A 15,295-nucleotide genomic window follows, 5' to 3' on the forward strand; every position below is an offset into this window, starting at 1 on the left:
AAACTGCTGTAAAAATACTTTGAGCAGTTCAGTAGCCTGATGGCTAATATATATATATATATATATATATATATATATATATAAATTTTAATTTTAATTTTGACCCATGTCTACAAAAAAGCTTAGAAAAGGATGTTTGACTTATTAAAAAAAGGCTGATAATTTACACAAATTTAAAGATACAAATTTAAAATGTACAAAAGTGCAAGACAATGACTATTTCTGGGTGAAGTACATACACTCTACCACGAATAACTCGAATGTACAGAAGACATTAGCTTGAAGCTTGAAGAGTTGGACAGTTATTCAGCCTTTATATGAGCTATTTAACACCTATTATTTTTGGTCCAAGACATCTATCGGTCTCATTGAGCCTGTGTGGTGAGATAGCTGAGGGCAGCTTAGTGACTGAGCTGTAGCAGTGATGTTTACCCAGCAGCTAGTTACACCTGGTACAAGGAGAATGAAGATTGACCAAAGGGTTGAGAACACTGATATAACGCTGATGTTTTCCTCATCCAATATTTTTTGTCTCATTTTTAGGGAAATTGGAAATGGTGATGAATGGTATCCAGTTGACTTTGGTTGTCTTGGTGCAGATTGTTCTGCTTGTCTTGTGTCAGTGCTCTGTGTGCGGCAGGCGGAGGTGAGGATCCAAACACAGGACTCGTGAAGCCAAATTTCGACAGAAAACCACAGCTTTATTGCTGGCAAAGCACAAAACATGAACAGACCAACGAACACCAAGAACCGGAAACACACAGGCACGATCTGATGGTACGACACAACACCGAGCACGGGAAAACACAGGGCTTATATACACAGGGTGGTAATCAGGGAATGGGCAACAGGAGGGAGACACAGCTGGGAGAGGGCTAACGAGACAAGGGGAGCAAAGCGACACACACTAACATAAGACATAGACTTTCACAATAAACCAGGAAACAAGAAACCACTACACAAAGACGCAGACACGACACAGAGACAGACTGGACACTGAACTGAACCGGCAATACACATCAGAACACAAAACCTAAGAACTACTTTCTAAACCAGAATAAGTGAAAACATAGATTCATCATCATCATCATCATCATAAGCACTACAAGAGAATAAGAAATCAATCAAACACACCAAAATAACTGAAACAGATTCATCATAAAACCCAACAAAGCACCAGAGAAATTTAAAGAACAAACCATCATTCAAAAATAACCCAAAACATAACAACTCAAAATACTGGGTCAAACCGAACCAGAACCGTGACATCTTGAGTATATCACTCATATCACTGCTCTCATGTAGTTTTTATGATTCAATTCTGTCAATTTTTTCATTTCAGATGCAGAAGAAGGAATCTGGAAATGTCACAACAGAATCAAATGAACTTATTGATGTGACGTGTCACAGCATGAGCTGTATGGAGCAGATTGGACCCAAAACAGATTCAACTCAGAGGCAAGATGTACGTGGCAAGAATTTATTACAGCGAGTGGGAAAACGTGAACGCACACCATTGCAGAGTACAGTGATACTCATGGTTTTCTTTGGTTTTTGTTCTACTGAAAAATATTTCAAGGTAAATCTCCTTCATGTTTTTTTTATCCTCAGTTACTTTGACACAAAGGCATCTGCTGTGATGTTGACACATCTGATGAAGTCTCACAAGTGTCAGAACTGATAAATGATCAGAATTATAATATTTCTGACTGACTGAGGCTAAATTTCACAAATTCAATTTGATTTGAATCGGGGATCCAATCGATTGTAGAAATCAGTGACAAGACCCAGCTCTATTTCATACATAACTAAAGTTACCCACTGATGATTACTGATGACAGTGTGCTCAGATTGTTCTTGAATGTGGAGCTTTCAAGTATGTATTCAGCACTAAAAGGTTTTCGTCAGCTTCATTTAACTTGCAGTACTTCCTGTAACTTCTGTCAGTCAGACAGTAATTATGCCAAATAAAGGACAGTAATTTGAATTGATTACCCTCATGCTGTATAACAGTTCTGTACCATTCTGTTTGCACTTTCTTCAGTGTGGAAAAATCACACCTATCAGATTCACATTGATGTGTTAGTTACATGTTTGCTCACTGGTTTTTCTCATGTCTGCAGATATCACGACTATAAAAAGGGCTGGGAGGAGCATCCTCCACCGGGGGAGGTCAAGAGGCGCCAGCTCCGGAGGGAGGTCCAGGTATGTGTGGTTTGAGTCATGAAGTTATTACACTGTCAGTTTCATTGACCTGGGCAGCAATGTTTGTAGGAAGTACCTATGTTTTTTTATTTTATTTTTATTTTGTTTGTTTGTTTTTCAGGAGAAACTAGCCCAAGGTCTGATCCCAGTAAGTATTTCCCCGGGTTTTTTTAAAAAAAAAATTTATATATATTTATAAAAAAAAGCTGACACTTGCAAGACTTTATCAAAGGTGTAAATATCACAGCAGATACCTTTGTGTCCACTGAGGATAAAACACAGAAAAATATGAAGGAGATTTTCCTGGCCTGGGGCTTTGTTTTTGTTTTTTTGTAAGCAGACAACCTTAAAAATATTCTGCAGTAGAACAAAAACTTTGAGAAAACAATGAATCAGTGCTGAAAACAACCGTTGACTGATGGGTAGTAAGCAAGAGAGTAATGCGGAGAGTAAAACAGAGATTTTTAGATGGGAACGGGCAGCTTTTTCTAGGAGAGTGTGGATGTTCTGAGACCTGTTAAAGGGTAAATAAAGGTAGCACTGTGTTTAGAGTAAGATTTCTATTTTTGAAATTGTGACCATGTGTAACAAAGACAAAACAGTCAGAACAGAGCTAAATTTTCTTTTAACTTGATGTGTAAAGAACTGAGATCAAAAATCTACACAAAACGTCTCTCAACAGTTTAAGTGGCTTACATTTCTGAGCCTGCTGTTGCATAGATCACAGTTGGGAACATCTGAAAGTGATCAGCTTTAGTGGTTAAACAGTTTACCCCTCGTCTCTTTGCAGCCTAAACCTCTGAGAGTGTGTGCCCCACTACAAAGTGCCAATGGAGAAGAGACTGGCATCGCTAAAGTGGAGAGTGAGGGCAGAGTTGGCCAGTGGGCTGATTCAAAAGAAATAAATTCATTTTCTTGTCTTTTTTTACATAGTTCATTTTCAGTCATTTCATTCCAGATGTACTACAATTCATTGTTTGTTATTAATGTTATTTGTTCTTGAATTATTGTTGTTTTTGTTAATAAATGAAAGTAAATAAAATAAAAGTGGATTTATCTCCTCCCCTCTTTAAGCCAACTTTCTTCTAAGTGGCTCACCACTGCAAGCAAAGGTCTGATCAATAGGTGGGTGTGGCTTCTGTATTCACATGTAGCGGTGTGAGATAACTAAGAGTTATCGCCTTGGTTACATCATAACAGCAATAAGAGCTTGAGATAAGCACAATGAAAATGATATCTTGGGTGAGTAAAACAGATGCTTGTGGACACCGTCATAGGTCACTGCATGTTTTTACAACTCTTATTAGAGATGTTATCAGCCTCTAACATCACTGGCAGCTAACTGATGGGACCATGAGACGCCCCACCTGAACATACTTGCCAACCAATGTTCCCTCTAATTTCTCATGTCTGAGCGAACACACAAACTCCCTGAACGGACACTTGGACCACTGTGAGCAACAGCAGACGTGTGCACTGTGGTCACGCCAGCATCAAATCCATCCAACTTACATAGTTTATTAAAATAATCAAATTACAGCATTTACTTTTATGTTACACTACTTTTAATTAACTGCGTTAGCCCACTTACAATGAAAATTTTAAAATAAATCTTGTTCATGACCTGTGTAGCATGTTAACACTATTAGAAGTAAAAATATCTTGAACTCCAATGTTGAAAAAACACTGTCTTTTTTTTTTTTTTATAACGCTCTGACTTGTATTATGAGTATGAGTCTGTGGTCTGGGAGAGAGTCCTGTAACTCTGTCTGCAATTAATTATATAGTTACTTCTTAAGAAAAGTTACTGAGTTTTGCAAACAAAGTTTTTTGCAGCTGTTTACCTAAAAATGCAGCCAATGCACTTTTTAAACAAACATTTCAAAATATTTACAGAACAATCAGCTGTTCTGCATCAAATCTGATGCCACACAAATCATTTGTGCCACTCCAAAAATAATTTCTGTCCACTATGAGATAAAGGAGAACAACCGCCTGATACCTGCAGGCCTGACAACAGGAGATGTATCACTGCTGTAACACCTGTAACATTCAGCAGTCGCCTCATTGTTCTGACACACACAACAAAACTATTGACTAAACTACACACTAACTACACAAGATTTACGCTAAATGCCGCAAATCTCTCACATCTCAAAATACCGCCGTCACTCCTAAAACTTCCCCCTTCCTAAACACCTAAATGCCATGTTTTGATTGGTTGACATGGTACATTTTTCGACCAATGGGAAAGGGTGGGTTTTTTTGGCATCGTTTTTGCTCACAGGCAGAGAGTGCTTTTGAGCGTTTTCCTTATAAAACGCAGTTTTTATTGTTTAGAGGGAACATTGTTGCCAACCTTGAGACCTCAGAGTGAGGGAGGCATTAAAAAATTGTCTCACACACACAAAGAACCTTGAATTTTACTGAGTTTATTTATCTGACAAAATAAGTCAAACTAAATAGCTGTCCAGTACCTGTGCAATAGATGGTAGTGATGGTTCAACAGAAACATCCTATACAACAACTGATACAGGTATATACATAAACAGAACTGGGGATACTCTTCCCTAACTATAATAATATCCATAACCAGTGGTTATGGATATTGTACATTTGTACTGTTTTTGTCTGCTAGAGTGGGATTTTCACGGCATATTCTGCACCACATCTCTGCGTTCATCATTTGTTTGAAGCCAGCTCACCTCCTGCAACCACTTTTTCAACAATACGTGCGTCTTTTGCAATTTGGACTCCCTCTGACATTTCTTTGGAGGTGAAGGAACACCAAAGTAATTGCTTAAAGGAGCTTGCTTCTTCAACATCTTTAAGAGCTCTAAACTAATGTCTGTCCTCCAGAAAATCTTATGTACGCAAACGTGCGCTGCAATTTCTTATCTGGTGCGCGTCTTTTATTTTGAAAGCGCATGCGCACCTGCGGACCACTTATGTGCAGCCCTGTCCATAACAACAACAGTCCTCTACACATGGTTGTATTTGAAGGTGCAATGCTTCGCAGCCAGTAACACACCCCTTGAAGCAGCACCTGTGAAATTTAATTTGCAGGGAAGAAGTGAGTTATGGGTTGAATTGTCCATCCTTGTTCTATTCTGTGTCACCATCTTTCTAACCATGCTGAACACCCTCTCTGATGATGCATTGCTGTCACAGCTACAAAGAAGTCTCTCACTGCCCTGTGACACATGATCGGATCAATGATTACAGACATTGTATGATGGATTATCAGTCAGTTAGCTCTTAGGAGGTAAGCTTATTTGGACAACACAATAATCATAATGCTTACTGGATCATTCAAAACAAAGAATTAACAGTTTGTTTGGTTTTTTTTACCTAATTTTTGTTTTTGAGAAAAATGAGATCCACATATGAGGACATTTGTTTCAAATTTTGATAGAACAGTGGCAGTATAATGTCCTTGTAAGTGGATATCAGGCCCTTGTAGAGAAAAATTAAGTATTTTGGTCTAGACGTCCCAAAATGTGATGTCCACATATGTGGACTCCAGGTAGGAGGTTAAAAGTGAATTTGTTGAGATCTCGTGTTACATAAATAAAAGTTGTAAAACTAGTTCTTCTTCTCTCTATAAATGTCTTTGGTTGTGTTGAGCTGAGGTTTGGAATTAGAACGCTTTAAGACTTAATAGAAAATATTAAGGGGCTACATGTGCACAGAAACCAGAGCGTCCCGGGTTTACTGGCATCATACTGATTATTAATGGGAAGAGGAAGGAAGTGTGATTAGTTTAACAGCTTGACTTCTGTCTTCTACTTACTGAACTGATCACTGAAAAACATTACAGTTAAAAGACGGCATCTTTCTCTATGGTAAGTCGAGGTTCATGCTTTAATATAGTTATTTGATCGATTTTTTTACAGTAAAATACAATAACTCAATTCTTTACTGATGTAATTTTCTTTGAAGTAGCAGAGAAAGATGAGAGGAGCAGCCATGAGTGTAACTGCAGCAGCAGTGAGTGGATTTGTTGGACTGCTTCTGACTGTGTCAGGTACTGAATACCTAACGTTTACAACAAAGGCTAAGCGAGTTACGTTTACTTTAAAAGTTTACAAATATGATGTTTAAAATTATTGTGTTCATTAAAGAGGGATATTATTGTGCCAATGAACTGGTCTGCACAGATAAAGATTTTCACATATTCAGCATCTCTCATTAGCTTTATAAATACATAGACATGGGTCGGACTGTTTGATATAACTTTCTGTGGGTCTGATAGTAGTTTATCTGAAGGACTCAGTGATGAGTGTCTGTACTAAAAGAGGGAACCAAACCTCATAAATTAATTTTCATAACTTTCCATTCTGTATTTAGCTACTTGTAAATGAGCCCTTAGAGACCTACGAATACAGCAACAGGAGCATGAAGCACTTCTGTTTTATGTAAAACTCATCATCAGACTCATTAGAGAGAAGAGAAGTAAAAGATGAACATCTGGGACTCACAAAAACAGCGTTTAGGTTACAAAGTCCAATTTATCTCCTCCTGCAGGCTTGCAGTCTCTTTGTTCACTATAGCTTAATACACGAAGAAATCCCAACTCATGAACATAAAGTGTGACAGTGTGATGAAAAAGAGAGAGCTCTACTTTCATAGTAACACATCTTTTTTGTTTTTCATGTTTTCTTAGAATAAAGAAACCTTATACAAAGGTTTCCATTATTAATGTCACTGTGATTGTGTCTGTAGTGTCTGATGTGCTCTGTGTTACAGCGGTACTGGGTCAGACTGGTTGGTCAGTGACTTACACTTCCACTCACATCTGCGCCTTGAAAGGATCAACAGTGGACATAGGCTGCAGCTACAGTTACCCAAACAATAGGAATCGTGGAATTATGTTTCGGGAAAGATTTTGGTTTATTAGAAATGAGTATTATGGGCCAGTGGATTTGAGAACAGACCCAGACTACACAGGGCGGGTTGAGCACCAGTTTCATGAGAAGGACTGCACTCTGAGGATCACAGACCTGAGAGAGAGCGACTCAGCTGAGTACAAGTTCAGATTCATGACAAACCAGTATGGTGGAAGTTATACTGGCTCACCTGGAGTCACTTTGACTGTCACAGGTAAGATTTTCATTAAAAATAAATATCGTCTTTGCCTTTCAGTCACTTGCTTTTAGCCATGTTGCTTACATTCAACCTGCTCTGAAGGTTTGTTTTTCAGTGTTCATTCACTTTGATGGTTTAGTGAAAATGAAGACGATTTGTTCTTTCCTTCCATATTCAGACCTGCAGGTGAAGAGAAGAAAATCACCAGCCCACACAGAGCTGCAGTGTCACAGCAGCTGTGATGTAATTGATCCTCCATCATATGTTTGGTACAAAAATGGACAGAAAATAGAGGAAGAAACATCTCTGCGAGTCTCTGATGGAGGTGATGACAGCAGCTATTCCTGTGCTGTTAAAGGACATGAGGGTTACCGCTCTGTTGCAGTGTGTGAGTTTACTCCACAGTGTCACTATGAAATGTCATGTAACATGTGAAATAAAATCTTCAATATTAGGGGGGAAAAAAATCACAATTTAAAGATTTTCATCTCCTTCAGATGCTCCAAAGCTTCCCTCTGTGTCAGTGAGTCCCTCTGCTGAGATAGTGGAGGGCAGATCAGTGACTCTGACCTGTAGCAGTGATGCTAACCCAGCAGCTAGTTACACCTGGTACAAGGAGGATGGTCAAACACCTCTGAGTAAGGAGTGGTGGCTCTCCTTCAGCTACATCCAGCCCTCTGACTCTGGACAGTATTACTGTACAGCTGAGAATGACCTGGGGAAGAGGACATCTGAATCCATCTTTATTGATGTGAAATGTGAGTAAATCTGCTTCAGTAATAGGTTTTCTTAAATGCATTCACTACCTTTCAAATGTCCTTAGTCCTTTTGTTTCTTTTATAGTTTTCATTCACTCACACTGTGCCTAATAATCTGGCACTATTTAATCTGTAGGAGGGATCTTATCAACAAATGTCTGTGTTGTTCTAACCTTTCCTGACAGACAACAAAACATTCACCAAGAACACAAAAAAGAAACCATTATTTCTACTTACTGACATCATAGTGATGTTTCTGTGTTTTGTGATCTACACATAACACAGGAACAACAACTATAATTATATCACTGGGTGTGAATAACAGAAAAAATAGAATTTAACTTCAATAGATTCTTAAAAAAACACAAGACTCCATATTCTAAAATGGTGCTGCGCTCAGGTATGCACCACAAGTCATAAAAAATATATTTTCTTTTATAGAAACGGAAATATAGAGAGAGACTGTTAAAACGATATGGATTTTTGGCTGGAGAGTAGAATTTAAATTTGAAGGAGTCTTCACACAGTACTACATATCCCTACAACTCACGTCGGTAAACACACACACACACACTGATATTTGGTTATCTTGTTAATTTTAATAAATCTTGCTTTCTCCTGCAGATGCTCCAAAGCCTCCCTCTGTGTCAGTGCGTCCCTCTGGTGAAATCAAGGAGGGCACTTCAGTGACTCTGACGTGTAGCAGTGAAGCTAACCCAGCAGCTACGTTTGTCTGGTACAAGACAAATGGAAGAACACCTCTCAGTAAAGAACCACAGCTTTTCTTCAGATCCATCCAGCGCTCTGACTCTGGACAGTATTACTGTATAGCTGGAAATACAGTGGGAAGTAGGACATCTGAATATGTTTCTATTAATGTGAAATGTGAGTGGGAATAATTTCATATATTTCACCCATCAATAACTTCTGTCTTTCCTAGTGAGATGTTTTTTTCTCTCCTTTTAAATCTTTTTTAACATGAAGATGAATTTGATATTGAAATACGAGACTTTCAGATGTTACATTATGTCAATATTTTATCATTTTCCCAAAATACTAAATGATTGTATAAATATATTTTCTTTTCCAGATGCTCCAAAGTTTGTGTCAGTGATGGTGAGCCCTTCTAATGAATTCAGGGAGGGCGGATCAGTGACTCTGACCTGTAGCAGTGATGCTAATCCAGCAGCTCAATACTCCTGGTACAAGAAGAATGGACAAAAGCCTCTCAGTAATGAACGGCAGCTCTCCTTCAGCACCATCCAGCCCTCTGACTCTGGACAGTATTACTGTACAGCTCAGAACAAAGTGGGGAGGAAGAGATCTGAATATACCTCCATTGATGTCAAATGTGGGTGAACAAGTTTACCGTTTTACTCGATCACTTGCTTGTTTCCGATGCTATCCAATATAGATTTTGGGGCCCATCTCAAGATTTCCAGAATCTTTTGATGATATCATGTACTGCAGATGATCATGTATTGAAAGTCTTCACAATTTTACATTGAGGAACATTTTTCTGAAGTTGTTCCACAATTTACAGATAAGATTTTTTGTACCCAACCAAGCTAAAAAAATTTTTTTACCATTATTCTTTTCTTAAAATGATACTTTTTCTTCAGACATTTGATCTTTTCTCTATGTTCTATTTTGAAACATAACATAAGATTATGAGATTATCAAATCAGTGTCCCCACTGACACTGGGTTATGTAAATATAGTGTAAACATTAAATCGATTGGCTCATGAAGTCATGATGTGGCTGAGAACACATCTCTGCTAGCACCATCCAGATCTCCTCACCGAGAAGCTCCTGTAGCATCAGGTTCATTGAGTTGTTTGATTTGATTAATAATTCAACCTTTGAAGGAACTAATAACATGCTTTTGTCTCCCTGTGTTTCCTGCAGATGCTCCAAAGTCTCCCTCTGTGTCAGTGAGTCCATCTGGTGAAATCACAGAGGGCACTTCAGTGACTCTGACCTGTAGCAGTGAAGCTAACCCAGCAGCTACGTATGTCTGGTACAAGAGGAACAGCCAACCACTCAGCAAAAACCCACAGCTCATCTTCAGCTCCATCCAGTCCTCTGACTCTGGAGAGTATTACTGTAGAGCTGTGAACAAGCTGGGGTCAACACTTAAATCCATCACTATTGATGTGAAATGTGAGTGAAACTATGTATAATATCATCTTTCTTCTCCTCTGTCTATTTCATGATTACAGTCTGCAGTGACATTTATCACAGGTCAGACAGGGGAGAGCACGGCAGTGATTGTGCTGGTGATTTGATAATAATAACTCTTAAAGGAAATTCTAGGCTGCATGAGGTTTTAAAAAACATGCATATTGCTCAACTTCTCTTCATTACTCAGAAACTTTACATTTTAAACTGATGATACTGTAAGAACGTTTTATGCCAAGCTTGAAAAGTGGTTAAAAATGTATGGATAGATGATCTAACCCTGCGAGAGGTTTAAAACCTGTTCAGGGTGTATTGACAAGTGTGAGAAAATAGATGATAGTGACATTGACTTAGATGAGAATAACCACATCCGAGCATTGGCAGAAAAACACAAAGTTCCAGAAAAATTCTCAATGAAATGAACCTTTTGAGACTTGAGAGTGTCACACCTTCATATTCTGCTGGTGTGAATGTTAATAACAGCAAACATGCTCATTTGAACAGACAGTTGTGGAGTTAACAATAATAAACTGTCATTTGATCAGCTTATATTGTGTCTGAGGATGTTGAACTCCAGAACTTTACACTTACAGACTTGTTTGATGTGGTCTCTCTGTGTTTTCTCCTCCAGATGCTCCAAAGTCTCCCTCTGTGTCACTGAGTCCCTCTGGTGAAATCAAGGAGAACATTTCAGTGACTCTGACCTGTAGCAGTGATGCTAACCCAGCAGCCGGTTACACCTGGTACAAGGCAAACAATCGAACACCTCTCAGTACAGATTCACGGCTCTCCTTCAACTCCGTCCAGTCCGCCGACTCTGGAGAGTATTACTGTACAGCTGAGAACAGGCTGGGAGCATCAACACCTAAAAAACTTTTTGTTGATGTGAAATGTGAGTAAAACTGGTTGTTTCTTTAAGCTGATTACTCAGCGTTTGTTAACATTAACAGTCAGCTGCTACAGATCAATGAGCAGCTGCACTGGATGATGTAAAGGATGTTTCATTTAGTAGCTCAGACTATGCTGTTAAACTGCGCTATATAAAAGTTCAAATACACAGTTACAAATGTTGTTTCCTCCAGATGCTCCAAAGCTTCCCTCTGTGTCAGTGAGTCCCTCTGCTGAGATAGTGGAGGGCAGTTCAGTGACTCTGACCTGTAGCAGTGATGCTAACCCAGCAGCTAGTTACACCTGGTACAAGGAGGATGAAGACTCACCAAAAGCATCAGGACAGAACTTCACCATCACTGACATCACACCTGAACACAGTGGGAGTTATTCCTGTGTGGCCCAGAACAACAGAGGACATCATTACTCCACCTTACAGCTGATTGTATCAAGTAAGTGAAACCAGAAATGTTGATTAAACACTGAAAGTTATAACTCACCATCTGTACCTGGGTATGCCTTCCATTTAAAGGGCACTGCTCTTGTTAAATTATTTCTGTTTGGGGGGAAACTATATTGTTCTCTGTTTGTGTTTGTGAGTCATAAGTGACACATGTAGTTGTCTCATGCAGCTTTCTGTTTTTAATTAGACTGGGGATTTTTGGTTTGCTTAAGATTAAGTAATTAAGTGAGATTAAGTTTTATAAATCCATTGACTTACAGTGGTGATGTCTAAAATTGGGGTCACACCCTTAACTCTAAATGATTTGACCACTTTTCTTTGTCAGGAGCATGGAAACCAACAGTTATATCAGGAGTCTCTGCTATTCTCCTGGCTCTCCTACTCGTCTCTGTCATCCTATGGATCATGTGAGCAGATGATAAGTGTCATTTATTGTGTAGTTGAGTTTGTAATATCAGTGCACTTAGCACTTTGATCTAACCATTAAAAATGAATTATCCTGACCAGAAAAAAGAGATCCCCCAAGCAACAGCAGCCTGAGCCTGGAGAGAGACCGGACACTAGTGAACAGGTGAGAGGAGAGAGGAGGTGAACTATTTTGGTACAAAAGAAACAAAAACACATTCTAGCATTAAAGTGACTGCAGCACTCTGTAGGTTCCAACTTTAAAACAATAAGCAACCGTGCAGTAGTTGTATACTACTCTGAAATTCACCCTAAAATCTGTTATTCATGAGCACAAGCTTTCTTTTACCTCCAAGAGCATCTCCATTAGTTGTGTTTGTAGTCAAAGTTAAAGCACTGATTTTAATCTTCTATGAATTGTACATTTCTCGTGTCTACAGCTGCAATCTGCAGATGGCGAAGTCGTCTATACTGCTGTCCGCTTTGTCAAACACAAGGCCGATGCGGTCTACGCCAACATGAGACCAGCTCAGGCCAAAAAACACAAGGAAGAAGACGAGAGCGTCGTGTACTCCGCTGTCACTTTCAGGAGTGCTAGTACTTCCCCTAGGTCAGTGGCTTCTTGTGTGTTTACAGAAATAAAACAACTTAATTCAGTCTGTTTTGAGCTTTTTGTGATATCTGTTCAGCAGAATCCAGACCACAACTCCAGAAGATGCAGAGGATCCAGCTGCTCTGTACAGCACAGTCAACAGACTTCCCAGACATGGAAAACCATCTCTCTAGCAGACTTTTTATCCACAGTAATGTTTTAAAATCTTTATGAAGTCCTAAGTATGCATCCAGCACTCCTGAATACAGTTACATCAAATTGGACTGACCTTTTTGAGTTCTCTCTCCTACGTCTTCACACAGATGTCATAACTAACCTGTATGAAATTGAGCAGCATTGTGTTTAAGGTCATTTCTATCATTTTATGGACGCTTTTCCATTGTCACAAGAATCACTACTCTTATTGGTCAGATATTAATGAAACATACACATGTTACAGTAACTTATTAATTGTGATGACTCTTGATCCAGATGCGCTAATGACATAATTGATAATATGTTCTTGTTTCTTTTGTTTCCCCATGCTCTGGATTATTTTGGTTTTTACTGTAATTATTCAACACCAAAAATGATTGTAATTCTTTTCTTTTACCCGTATGTAAAATACTTTCTGTGATATATTAATACATCACTAACTTCACAATTATTAGCAATAAGGAGCCACTTAATCAAATATATACTTATAGGTCCCTTGTTGTGGAAGTTTTCCATTAAATAAAGCCTGCAGACGAGCGGTGAGCGGTAGCTAACATTCTTTAATCCAAACACACAAAGACAACATACAACCAAGCTTGATGGAGCCCCTGCATGACCGCGGGACAGACGGTCAGCAGAGTCTCACTGAGCCTAACATGGCTCTCAGTTAAATACCTTCTTCAGGATCAAAAGGCAGTACACAGCTGTTTCACACCTTAAGGTTCACACTCCCTTGCTCCCTCCCAGAGTCCTCGAAGAGACAAAAGACTCTTCCTGTGGAGTTCCTGTTTCCCCCAACATCCTTACTACACCCCCTACCATTTGTCTTAACGTATGAGTGTCAGACATGTTTAAATCCAGTGGCATCAAGACATAATACCATAATAATGTGATTAATACATAAATGAAAGAAATTCCTATACACTCTCTAAATGTATTTCCTAACATTATTTTTGTTTTGTTTTTGGCAGCAAAGAATAAAGCCTCTGTCCCTGCCTCACCCCTCCTTATTTCATGATTTGGTTTGTTTGATTCTAGGATATATTGCAATTCTCTGTACATGGGCCTCCAATTCTGTCTCCTCCAGCGTTTGCAATTAGTTCAAAAATGCCACAACACACCTCTTAACTGGCACCAGAAGGCATGATCACATCACCCCAGTTGTAGCCAATCTACACTGGCTCCCTGTTAAATACCGTATCGTTTTTAAAATTCTTCTGTATACTTTTAAAATTTTAAATAACCTGGTGCCCAGTTACCTAACAGACCTTCTCGACGTGTATAACCCCAAGAGAGCGCTCAGATCCTCTAACCAACTGCTCTTAGGGCAACAAAGGCCCTGACGAAAGACCAGAGGGGACCGAGCTTTTGCAATTGCCGCACCCAAACTCTGGAACAATCTTCGATGTTCGCATGTCAGATTCCATTCAATCGTTTAAATCACACTTAAAAACTCACCTTTTGAAGCAAATTAGACTTCCACCTGGTCTGCAGTTGTGCTATGTAACTGTAACTATAACTGTTTTTAGTTGTTTTTAACTGTTTTTGTTGCCTTTGTTGTAATCTGCTTTGCTACCTTGTGTTTGTCCTTTTTAAATGTGCTATACAAATAAAATATTGATTGACTGATTATTGATTGATGTCTCTGTTAAAGGTGAAATCTGGGTTTAAAAAACTGACAGAGAGTTGGAAATTAAACTCTGAAATCCATATAAAAGAAACTTCTTGAGTTTCCCAGTATTAGTTATATTACTTCATTTCAGACTGAAAAATAATGTGTTTGTGTTGCTTTGGCCAACATGCATCAGCTATATCCAAAAGTCTACGGAAAAGCCTGCCTCTCTCCATTTAGCTTTGAGCTGCTGTGCACAGATTTGAGCCTTTGTCAAACACTCTGAGTTTATTATTGAATTCTTAGAAAAATAGAGTCAGGTTAGAATTTATTACTGCTTCACCTCACCTTAAAATGCTTCACTGCAGCAGTTTGATCATGAAGGCAATTTTTGAGCTGTCAAAATAATATATCTGACTCTCATGCTGAAACACTAGAGAGCAGCAAAATTCATGTTTCCTGAAGTGGAATGGCAGAAAGGATCATAATTTGTTAGACTCCTCTCAGGAACCATGTTTGAAATCATACTTCAGATTTTCCTTTTTTCATAAAGCTTACATCAGTATCAGGTGAACATAGCTACTCAGCTATGGGTTGAGTGGGGTCTTCGTCAGGTAATGCTGCTTTGTTAGTCGAGTAGTTATTTTCAACTACACCCATTTTCAAGTTTCATCACTCATTTAATTTAGTGGATTTTAATTATGGCTTTCCTGAAACACCCAAGGAATACGTGTGTTCTTCCAGACTAAAGAATTATTTACTTATTACCAAATCTGTAAACTACTATGGATCAACTCACTGAAATAAAAATATATATAAAAAAATAATAATTAAAAAACATAAAATCCTATCAAAAAGGTCAGTCTGTCATAGAAAATGGAATCTT

General features: G+C 38.6%; 1 protein-coding gene across 1 annotated transcript; it reads left to right on the forward strand.

Moving 5' to 3' along the window:
• The first annotated feature begins 6,159 nt into the window (after positions 1-6,159).
• Positions 6,160-12,775, forward strand: LOC148102401 (cell adhesion molecule CEACAM5-like). The gene is made up of 13 exons (XM_087842386.1): positions 6,160-6,232; positions 6,955-7,308; positions 7,472-7,681; positions 7,791-8,051; positions 8,676-8,936; positions 9,142-9,402; positions 9,961-10,215; positions 10,865-11,125; positions 11,316-11,573; positions 11,910-11,991; positions 12,092-12,155; positions 12,430-12,599; positions 12,682-12,775. Exons 1-13 carry the CDS (start codon positions 6,160-6,162, stop codon positions 12,773-12,775), a joined length of 2,604 nt encoding a protein of 867 aa, XP_087698512.1.
• The last annotated feature ends 2,520 nt before the right edge of the window (positions 12,776-15,295 follow it).

Source organism: Neolamprologus brichardi, chromosome 6 (assembly GCF_056152115.1).
Source record: "Neolamprologus brichardi isolate AB-2024 chromosome 6, ASM5615211v1, whole genome shotgun sequence".
NCBI classification, from domain to species: domain Eukaryota; kingdom Metazoa; phylum Chordata; class Actinopteri; order Cichliformes; family Cichlidae; genus Neolamprologus; species Neolamprologus brichardi.